The sequence below is a fragment of the Salmo trutta genome, unplaced genomic scaffold, assembly GCF_901001165.1.
Source record: "Salmo trutta unplaced genomic scaffold, fSalTru1.1, whole genome shotgun sequence".
In the NCBI taxonomy this organism is placed as follows: domain Eukaryota; kingdom Metazoa; phylum Chordata; class Actinopteri; order Salmoniformes; family Salmonidae; genus Salmo; species Salmo trutta.
Genome location: NW_021823466.1, coordinates 602,792 through 615,110, shown reverse-complemented (window position 1 = coordinate 615,110; position 12,319 = coordinate 602,792). Strand labels below are relative to the sequence as shown.

General features: G+C 43.1%; 1 protein-coding gene across 1 annotated transcript in view; it reads left to right on the top strand.

The window, feature by feature from the left end:
* LOC115191068 (extensin-1-like) overlaps positions 1-1,860 on the top strand; it is a 39,628-nt gene extending 37,768 nt beyond the window's left edge. The window contains exon 2 of the mRNA XM_029749066.1: positions 827-1,860. Within this exon, the coding sequence (XP_029604926.1) occupies positions 827-1,860 (1,034 nt within the window). The remainder of the gene's footprint in view (positions 1-826) is intronic.
* The last annotated feature ends 10,459 nt before the right edge of the window (positions 1,861-12,319 follow it).

The window sequence follows — 12,319 nt, the reverse complement described above, 5'->3', positions numbered from 1 at the left end:
AGAGGTCTGGTATAGTGTTAATTAGAGAGGTCTGGTATAGTGTTAATTAGAGAGGTCTGGTATAGTGTTAATTAGAGAGGTCTGGTATAGTGTTAATTAGAGAGGTCTGGTATAGTGTTAATTAGAGAGGTCTGGTATAGTGTTAATTAGAAAGGTCTGGTATAGTGTTAATTAGAGAGGTCTGGTATAGTGTTAATTAGAGAGGTCTGGTATAGTGTTAATTAGAGAGGTCTGGTATAGTGTTAGTTAGAGAGGTCTGGTATAGTGTTAATTAGAGAGGTCTGGTATAGTGTTAATTAGAGAGGTCTGGTATAGTGTTAGTTAGAGAGGTCTGGTATAGTGTTAGTTAGAGAGGTCTGGTATAGTGTTAGTTAGAGAGGTCTGGTATAGTGTTAATTAGAGAGGTCTGGTATAGTGTTAGTTAGAGAGGTCTGGTATAGTGTTAATTAGAGAGGTCTGGTATAGTGTTAATTAGAGAGGTCTGGTATAGTGTTAATTAGAGAGGTCTGGTATAGTGTTAATTAGAGAGGTCTGGTATAGTGTTAATTAGAGAGGTCTGGTATAGTGTTAGTTAGAGAGGTCTGGTATAGTGTTAGTTAGAGAGGTCTGGTATAGTGTTAATTAGAGAGGTCTGGTATAGTGTTTGACTAGAGAGCCATTTTGCTGGAGGGGGAGAGGAAGACCAGTCTAGCGTAACCCTGAATGTGATGATTGAAAGCCCAGGCCGGACATAAGGCCAATTGTGTGTTATCAATCTGCTTTCTCAGTAGTATCTTCTCAGTAGTATCTTCTCAGTAATATCTTCTCAGTAATATCTTCTCAGTAGTATCTTCTCTAAGGTTCTTGAGGTATCAGCAGACTCTTTGTTACACACACACACACACACACACACACACCACACCGTTCCACCGCCACACCGTTCCACCACCACACCGCCACACCGTTCCACCACCACACTGTTCCACCGCCACACCGCCACACCGTTCCACCACCACACTGTTCCACCGCCACACCGCCACACCGTTCCACCACCACACCGCCACACCGTTCCACCACCACACTGTTCCACCGCCACACTACCACACCGTTCCACCACCACACTACCACACCGTTCCACCACCACACCGTTCCACTGCCACACCGCCACACCGTTCCACCACCACACCGCCACACCGTTCCACCACCACACTGTTCCACCGCCACACCGCCACACCGTTCCACCACCACACTGTTCTACCGCCACACCGTTCCACCACCACACTGTTCTACCGCCACACCGTTCCAACACCACACTGTTCCACTACCACACCGTTCCACCACCACACCGCCACACCGTTCCACCGCCACACCGTTCCACCGTTCCACCACCACACTGTTCCACCGCCACACCGTTCCACCACCACACCGTTCCACCGCCACACCGTTCCACCACCACACCGTTCCACCACCACACCGTTCCACCACCACACTGTTCCACCACCACACCGTTCCACCACCACACCGTTCCACCGCCACACCGTTCCACCACCACACTGTTCCACCGCCACACCGTTCCACCGCCACACCGTTCCACCACCACACCGTTCCACCGCCACACCGTTCCACCACCACACTGTTCCACCACCACACCGTTCCACCGCCACACCGTTCCACCACCACACTGTTCCACCACCACACTGTTCCACCACCACACCGTTCCACCACCACACTGTTCCACCACCACACCGTTCCACCGCCACACCGTTCCACCACCACACTGTTCCACCACCACACTGTTCCACCGCCACACTGTTCCACCGCCACACCGTTCCACCGCCACACCGTTCCACCGCCACACCGTTCCACCGCCAGACACACTGAGACTGCAGGGTAAATAATTTACAGAGCTATGTGTACCAGACAAACTGAGACTGGGTAGATGCAGGGGTAAATCATTTAGAGAGCTATGTATACCAGACAAACTGAGACTGCAGGGTAAATCATTTACAGAGCTGTGTGTACCAGACAAACTGAGACTGGGTAGATGCAGGGGTAAATCATTTAGAGAGCTATGTATACCAGACAAACTGAGACTGCATGGGTAAATGATTTATATTTTTTCAAAGTTTGGAAGCATCATGCTTGTATATTGTTGAACAACAGGAAGAAACAACTGGTCTTTTTATTGGCTGATGCAGGTGACAGGAATTAACAACTGGTCTGTTATTGGCTGATGCAGGTCAAATGAAGAAACAACTGGTCTGTTATTGGCTGATGCAGGTCACATGAAGAAACAACTGGTCTGTTATTGGCTGATGCAGGTGACATGAGGATACTACTGGTCTGTTATTGGCTGATGCAGGTGACATGAGGAAACTACTGGTCTGTTATTGGCTGATGCAGGTGACATGAAGAAACAACTGGTCTGTTATTGGCTGATGCAGGTCACATGAAGAAACTTCACAAACAACGGTTTGTGATATAATCGGTGCCATTCACTTTTCATATAATGCTTTTTTTGCACCTAATTTAAAGAAATGTAAAACATGAATTAATGTGCCGTTGTTTTCTTGCTAGTTCTGGTCCTGTACGCGAGGAAAAACTAAATCAGCATTTATTGAAGGAGCATGCGTATTCTCTAATGAATTATATTGAATATTTTCAGCTAATTTTCTGCTAAAGTCTCTGCTCAAGCATGTCTAATTGAGTTCATGCTATTGTAGGTTTGATGCAAAAGGTAAGTTACTCAAGTAATATGTAATGCAAATTTACTGCAAGATCACAAAAATGTGTTGACACAAGCACATAGCTATTGTTGTTATTTTGGGTTTTAATGTGCTGATTGTTTATGAAGTCACCTATTCCCAGAGCTGGACTGGGTGAAATCTGAATGAGCAACTCTGCAAGATTTAACAAGAAATAATCCCTGATGAATTTGATCACAAAGCCTTTGCTATATTTTACACCTAAATAATAATGTATTTAATGTTACATCAATAGTGTTTTTAAAATATTAAATATTAAAAGATTCATTGCATTATAATTTACAGTAATGGTAAGAATACAGATGAATCATCTAGGCTTATCTGTAGTGATTTGAATGGTTTGCAATCCGTGTCAGCAGTGACACCAGCGAGAGGGCAACGATTACGAAATGACTGGTGCACGACCATCATAACCCTGATCATCAATATAACCCTGATCATTACCATAACCCTGATCATTACCATGGATCATAACCCTGATCATTACCATAACCCTGATCATTACCATAACCCTGATCATTACCATAACCCTGATCATTACCATAACCCTGATCATTACCATAACCCTGATCATTACCATAACCCTGATCATTACCATAACCCTGATCATTAATATAACCCTGATCATTACCATAACCCTGATCATTACTATAACCCTGATCATTACCATAACCCTGATCATTACCATGGATCATAACCCTGATCATTACCATAACCCTGATCATTACCATAACCCTGATCATTACCATAACCCTGATCATTAACATAACCCTGATCATTACCATGAACCATAACCCTGATCATTACCATGAACCAGAACCCTGATCATTACCATGGTAACACCCTGGTTAGGCCAGGGTGTTACATGGGTGGGCGTTCTATGTTTATTTTTCTATGTTGGTTTGTTTCTTTGGTTGGCCATGTGTGGCTCTCAATCAGGAACAGCTGTAGTTCGTTGTTGCTGATTGGGAGTCATACATAGGCAGCCTGTTTTTCCTTTGGGGTTTGTGGGTGATTGTTTTCTGTGTAGAGTTAATCCTGACAGGACTGTTTGGCTGTCGTTTCTTTTCATGTTTCGTTTGTAGTGTTCTTTCATTTATTAAAATTCCTAATGATGAACACATCCTCCGCTGCACCTTGGTCTCTTTCTGACGACGGCCATTACAGAATCACCCACCAACAACGGACCAAGCAGCGGAGGAAGGAGAAGCACAAGGAGCAACGGAACAATAATATGGACTATCGGGAGTCGTGGACCTGGGAGGAGATCAGAGCCGGAGTGGGCCCATGGAAGAAGGCAAAGGAGGACCGGGAAGATTACAGTGGAACGCTGATAGCGTTCAAACCGGAGAGGCAGCCCTAATAAAAACATTTTGGGGGGGGCACATGGACAGATCGGCAGAGCCGAGGATGGAACCAGAGCCAGTCGGGGTAAAATTGGAGGGGAGCGAAGCAGAGACTGTTAAGGAGTTGATGGGTAAATTGGAGGAGAGGAATATGAGAGAGCTATTGTGTTGGTGTATTAGGCACGACATTCGCCCTGCAGAGCGTGTCTTAGAAACAATGTCACCTGAGTTAGTACTTCATACTTGTCCTGAGGTGCGTGCTAGCCGTCTGGTAAAGACAGTACCAGGCCCACGCACCAGGCCTCCAGTGCGTCAGCCCAGTCCTACTCGTCCTATTCCTGCTCCTCGCACTAGCTCTGAGGTGTGTATCTCCAAACTGGCACTTCCAGTACCAGCACCACGCATCAGGCTTCCAGTGCGTCAGCCCAGTCTAACTCAGCCTGTGCCTCCTCCTCGGACCAGGCCTCCAGTGGGTCTCCCCATCCTGGTCTATCCTGTGCCTCCTCCCAGGACCAGGCCTCCAGTGGGTCTCTCCAGCCTGGTCTATCTTGTGCCTCCTCCCAGGACCAGGCCTCCAGTGGGTCTCTCCAGCCTGGTGTATCCTGTGCCTCCTCCCAGGACCAGGCCTCCAGTGGGTCTCCCCATCCTGGTACATCCTGTGCCTCCTCCTCGGACTAGGCCTCCTGTGGGTCTCCCCAGCCTGGTGAGTCCTGTGCCTGCGCCCAGAGCCAGGCCTCCTGCATGTCTCCCCAGCCTGGTGAATCCTGGGCCAGAGCCGCCCTCCAGTCCGGAGCCGCCAGAGCCGCCCGCCTGTCCGGAGCCGCCAGAGCCGCCCGCCTGTCCGGAGCCGCCAGAGCTGCCCCCCTGTCGGGCGCAGCCAGAGACGCCCGCCAGCCGGGTGCAGCCAGGGGCGCCACCTAAGTGGGCTAAGCCGAGGGTGGAACGGGGTCCATGTCCCGCACCAGAGCCGCCGCCGTAGGAAGGCCCACCCGGACCCTCCCCTTTAGTTTCAGGTTTTGCGTCCGGAGTCCGCACCTTTGGGGGGGGGGGGGGGGGGGGGGTACTGTAACGCCCTGGCCATAGAGAGGGGTTTTTAGTTCTCTGTTTTGGTTAGGCCAGGGTGTTACATGGGTGGGCGTTCTATGTTTATTTTTCTATGTTGGTTTGTTTCTTTGGTTGGCCGTGTGTGGCTCTCGATCAGGAACAGCTGTAGTTCGTTGTTGCTGATTGGGAGTCATACATAGGCAGCCTGTTTTTCCTTTGGGGTTTGTGGGTGATTGTTTTCTGTGTAGAGTTAATCCTGACAGGACTGTTTGGCTGTCGTTTCTTTTCGTGTTTCGTTTGTAGTGTTCTTTCATTTATTAAAATTCCTAATGATGAACACATCCTCCGCTGAACCTTGGTCTCTTTCTGACGACGACCGTTACAGCCATGCTCTCTCTCTTTCTCTCTCTCTATTGTACCATAGTATAGTCCTGTGTGTGGAAAAAATATTATCTCTCTCAACATAGTGGCATTTGAGTACTGATCAATCACAGTTGATTACTGATCAAACACAGTTGATTACTGATCAAACACAGTTGATTACTGATCAAACACAGTTGATTACTGATCAAACACAGTTGATTACTGATCAATCGCAGTTGATTACTGATCAAAGAGCAGGCTGTTCAGTATGAGTGACATCATCAGTGCAGTACAGTAGTAAGCTGTCTATACTGTCACCAAGCTCCTTGTTAAAGCCCAGTATTGGGCTCTAGGCTAAGTGAGATAATCAAACATCTGTGGATTGAATCATCATGAAGTACCTCTTGACCCCCTCATCATGCTAATCAGTTAGTGATATGTGAAGGGGGCTGGACTTATAACCTTACCTTTTAATATCTCTTTGTCTCAGCATAGAGGCTTCTCTTGTCCCATCTCATACTAGATTCAGGACTGCTTTTCACCACCAGTGACAACATGGCAATGCCAATGGTAAGTCTTATTAACCTTCATGCTTGTGTGGATACTCTTATCAATAAAGGTACATATTGAACAGGCTTTGTAACCTACATGTTTACTGCATTGAGATATGTGTTGCTGGGTAAATTATCTGGTTACTATTATGTACATCACTATACAATATTAGTGGGACATAAAATGTAAATTGTGATTACTATGATTATCAAAAGCCGGAGATAAATGATTGAATAGCATAAAGCAAACCAAACGTGACACATTTAAAAGACAATCCCTTTGACCTTGTGTTCAAAGATAGTCAACTATATGCTTCTTAACAACAGGAACTTGAGCTGAAGAATGTGAAGCTGAGAGCTGGAGACCAGTTGAAAGTGGAGGGGAGGATTCTGCATGAGGCGAAGGGGTATGTACATTTAACTGGTTTGGTTTGGTCTGGTTTGGTCTGGTCTGGTTTGGTTTGGTCTGGTCTGGTTTGGTTTGGTCTGGTTTGGTTTGGTTTGGTCTGGTTTGGTTTGGTCTGGTTTGGTCTGGTTTGGTCTGGTCTGGTTTGGTCTGGTTTGGTTTGGTCTGGTTTGGTTTGGTTTGGTCTGGTTTGGTTTGGTCTGGTCTGGTTTGGTTTGGTCTGGTTTGGTTTGGTTTGGTCTGGTCTGGTTTGGTTTGGTCTGGTTTGGTCTGGTTTGGTCTGGTCTGGTTTGGTCTGGTTTGGTTTGGTCTGGTTTGGTTTGGTTTGGTCTGGTTTGGAAATCACACCCAGAGACCTATCACATTAATTTAGAAGAATAACTGAAGAACAAACCAACAGTTCCACAAATGTTTGTTCTAAAGACTAAAGAATGGAGAATGCTTTAGTGTTGGTATACTGTATGTCTAGTATACTCTATGTGGTATACTATATGTGGTATACTGTATGTGGTATACTGTATGTGGTATACTGTATGTGTGGTATAGTGTACGTGTGGTATACTGTATGTGGTATACTGTATGTGGTATACTGTATGTGGTATACTGTATGTGTGGTATAGTGTACGTGTGGTATACTGTATGTGGTATACTGTATGTGTGGTATAGTGTATGTGTGGTATACTGTATGTCTAGTATACTCTATGTGGTATACTGTATGTGTGGTATAGTGTACGTGTGGTATACTGTATGTGGTATACTGTATGTGTGGTATAGTGTATGTGTGGTATACTTTATGTGGTATACTGTATGGGTGGTATACTGTATGTGTGGTATACTGTATGTGGTATACTGTATGTGTGGTATACTGTATGTGTGGTATACTGTATATGTGGTATTCTGTATATGTGGTATACTGTATGTGGTATACTGTATATGTGGTATTCTGTATATGTGGTATACTGTATGTGGTATACTGTATGTGGTATATTATATGTGGTATATTGTATGTGTGGTATACTATATGTATGGTGTACTGCATATGGTGTACTGTATGTGGTATACTGTATGTGGTATACTGTATGTGTCGTATACTGTATGTGTGGTATTCTGTATGTGTGGTATTCTGTATGTGTGGTATTCTGTATGTGTGGTATACTGTATGTGTGTATGTGTGGTATACTGTATGTGTGGTATACTGTATGTGTGGTATACTGTATATGGTATACTGTATGCGGTATGCTGTATGTGGTATACTGTATGTGGTATTCTGTATGTGTGGTATACTGTATGTGTAGTATACTGTATGTGCGGTATACTGTATGTCATATACTGTATGTGGTACACTGTACATGGTATACTGTATGCGGTATACTGTATGTGGTATACTGTATGCGGTATACTGTATGTGGTATACTGTATATGGTATACTGTATGCGGTATACTGTATGTGGTATACTGTATGTGTGGTATACTATATGTGTAGTATACTGTATGTGGTATTCTGTATGTGTGGTATACTGTATGCGGTGTACTGTATGTGGTATACTGTATGTCGTATACTGTATGCGGTATACTGTATGTGTGGTATACTGTATGTGTGGTATACTGTATATGGTGTACTGTATGTGTGGTATACTGTATGTGTGGTATACTGTATAAGGTATACTGTATGCGGTATACTGTATGTGGTACACTGTATGTGGTATACTGTATGCGGTATACTGTATGTGGTACACTGTATGCGGTATAGTGTATATGGTATACTGTATGCGGTATACTGTATGCGGTATACTGTATGTGGTATACTGTATGTGTAGTATTCTGTATGTGTGGTATACTGTATATGGTATACTGTATGCGGTATACTGTATGTGGTACACTGTATATGGTATACTGTATGCGGTATAGTGTATGTGGTATACTGTATGTGTGGTATACTGTATGTGGTATACTGTATATGTGGTATACTGTATGTGTGGTATACTGTATGTGGTATACTGTATGTGTGAAACCAATTCATGTTAGAGAAGTGCAGACATGTAGTGGGGTTTCTGGAATGATTTGTCTTGTGACTTCCTATTGCACATGTGACGAGGTGAGTTCAAGAAGGGTTCTGTTTGCGGCGAACATGTTACTTAGCAACAATTTCAATTGAACGATTTGAATGAACATTCCAAAATGTTGGGGTGAAACAACAAACAGCTATGATTACTGTGGTCATACTGCTAATGACTTCATATTCCTACTACATGCAATAGAAAGCCTACATGGACACATTATTATTTGTATTGGCAGTTTAGACCCAAAACAGACACTTACGTTCGCCGCACACTACCCTTCTCGGACTGATTCCTAATGTTACCGAACGTTTGCGGCTAGCACAAATGGAATATGATAGCGAGTTATTTCCCTCGTTGAACAAACCTCAGGTTCCAGATAGAACTGGGCTGTGACGAAGATCACCTGGCACTGCACTTCAACCCACGTTTTAAGGATGACACTGACGGCGCTGTGCTTGTGTGCAACTCAAAGATGGACGGCTGCTGGGGTCATGAGGAGAGAGAGAAACACAGTGACCTCCAAAGGGATTCTACCGTCAAGGTGGGACAATTGTTGGGATGGGAAGAGGGTCCTGACTGGACCAAGGAGGATGTTAGTCCGGATATATACAAATGTTTAAATAAATGAAAATATAATATTTGAGGAAAAAAAGGGCCTTGTGGTATTTCTTAAAGGGATGAGTCCGATGAACTATTCGCTAACATTTTTATGTCTCTGAGTCCACTATGACGGAAGTTAAAGGTAGTTTTGCGTGCCAATGCTAACTTGTGTTAGCGCTAGCTTAGTGCAAAGTCTGAAAGTATGCTCGCTGTACACGAAGACTAGCAGTCTTTTTTGCTGATTCACTACCTCTAACTTCATACTGGACGATTCACTACCTATAACTTCATACTGGATGATTCACTACCTCTAACTTCATACTGGACGATTCACCACCTCTAACTTCATACTGGATGATTCACTACCTCTAACTTCATACTGGACGATTCACTACCTCTAACTTCATACTGGATGATTCACTACCTCTAACTTCATACTGGACGATTCACTACCTTTAACTTCATACTGGATGATTCACTACCTCTAACTTCATACTGGACGATTCACTACCTTTAACTTCATACTGGATGATTCACTACCTCTAACTTCATACTGGACGATTCACTACCTTTAACTTCATACTGGACGATTCACTACCTCTAACTTCATACTGGACGATTCACTACCTCTAACTTCATTCTGGACGATTCTCTACCTCTAACTTCATACTGGACGATTCACTACCTCTAACTTCATACTGGACGATTCACTACCTCTAACTTCATACTGGACGATTCACTACCTCTAACTTCATTCTGGACGATTCTCTACCTCTAACTTCATACTGGACGATTCACTACCTCTAACTTCATACTGGACGATTCACTACCTCTAACTTCATACTGGACGATTCACTACCTCTAACTTCAAACCGGACGATTCACTACCTCTAACTTCAAACCGGACGATTCACTACCTCTAACTTCAAACCGGACGATTCACTACCTCTATCTTCATACTGGACGATTCACTACCTTTAACTTCATACTGGACGATTCACTACCTCTAACTTCATACTGGACGATTCACCACCTCTAACTTCATTCTGGACGATTCACTACCTCTAACTTCATTCTGGACGATTCACTACCTCTAACTTCAAACCGGACGATTCACTACCTCTATCTTCATACTGGACGATTCACTACCTTTAACTTCATACTGGACGATTCACTACCTCTAACTTCATACTGGACGATTCACCACCTCTAACTTCAAACCGGACGATTCACTGCCTCTAACTTCATTCTGGACACAGAGACATAACAACGATATCCACGAGTTCATCTGACTCTGGGGAAGTAGATGAAGGGCTTCATTACCAAAATCCTGAACTATCCCTTTAAGATTGTTCAGTTTAGTTAGTGATGAGTTCTTAAATACTGACTGCATTATTCAGTGTAGTTAGTTATGAGTTCTTAAATACTGACTGCATTATTCAGTGTAGTTAGTTATGAGTTCTTAAATACTGACTGCATTATTCAGTGTAGTTAGTTATGAGTTCTGTCGTACTGACTGCATTATTCAGTGTAGTTAGTGATGAGTTCTTAAATACTGACTGCATTATTCAGTGTAGTTAGTGATGAGTTCTTAAATACTGACTGCATTATTCCGTGTAGTTAGTTATGAGTTCTGTCATACTGACTGCATTATTCAGTGTAGTTAGTTATGAGTTCTGTCGTACTGACTGCATTATTCAGTGTAGTTAGTTATGAGTTCTGTCATACTGACTGCATTATTCAGTGTAGTTAGTTATGAGTTCTGTCGTACTGACTGCATTATTCAGTGTAGTTAGTTATGAGTTCTGTCGTACTGACTGCATTATTTAGTGTAGTTCTGTCGTACTGACTGCATTATTCAGTGTAGTTAGTTATGAGTTCTTAAATACTGACTGCATTATTCAGTGTAGTTAGTTATGAGTTCTTAAATACTGACTGCATTATTCAGTGTAGTTAGTTATGAGTTCTGTCGTACTGACTGCATTATTCAGTGTAGTTAGTGATGAGTTCTTAAATACTGACTGCATTATTCAGTGTAGTTAGTGATGAGTTCTTAAATACTGACTGCATTATTCCGTGTAGTTAGTTATGAGTTCTGTCATACTGACTGCATTATTCAGTGTAGTTAGTTATGAGTTCTGTCGTACTGACTGCATTATTCAGTGTAGTTAGTTATGAGTTCTGTCATACTGACTGCATTATTCAGTGTAGTTAGTTATGAGTTCTGTCGTACTGACTGCATTATTCAGTGTAGTTAGTTATGAGTTCTGTCGTACTGACTGCATTATTTAGTGTAGTTAGTTATGAGTTCTGTCGTACTGACTGCATTATTCAGTGTAGTTAGTTATGAGTTCTTAAATACTGACTGCATTATTCCGTGTAGTTAGTTATGAGTTCTTAAATACTGACTGCATTATTCAGTGTAGAGTTATAAATTCTATCATACTGACTGCATTATTCAGTGTAGTTAGTTATAAGTTCTGTCATATTCAGTGTAGTTAGTTATAAATTCTACCATACTGACTGGATTATTCAGTGTAGTTAGTTATGAGTTCTGTCGAACTGACTGCATTATTCAGTGTAGTTAGTTATAAATTCTATCTTACTGACTACATTATTCAGTGTAGTTAGTGATGAGTTCTGTCGTACTGACTGCATTATTCAGTGTAGTTAGTTATGAGTTCTGTCGTACTGACTGGATTATCGAGCATGCAGTACTGCAGTACAGCCTTTTATTACTAGATAAATGGATAATCTTGGGCATATATTTCTTTTTAAATGTATTTAACCTCTAATGAACTAGTCAGAGTTGAACTAGGCATATAGTGATGTAACAATGAAACCATGTGGGTGTTAGAATAAATCAAAGTGTTGTCATAGTGACGGGTTTCCTCTCTCCGTTCTCTCTCCAGATTGTCCTGAAGCTGACCGGAGATGTGTTTGAAGTGGAGATGCCCAATGGGCATGTGATCAAGTTCCCCAACCGTCACGTCCTGGAAGTCATTACCTACGTTCGTATCAGAGGGGACTTGAAGCTCACCGCCTTTAAGATCTACTAAAGAGACCCATAATATCCACCTTGTGTAGCCTGGCAATTTTGTTTCGTAGGTCTTCCAACTTCCGGTGCATTCTGGCCCAATGACACACAAGCAAGTGGGCGGAGCTACATATAGAGTTAGACCAAAGGGTAGTAAGACAGGATCAA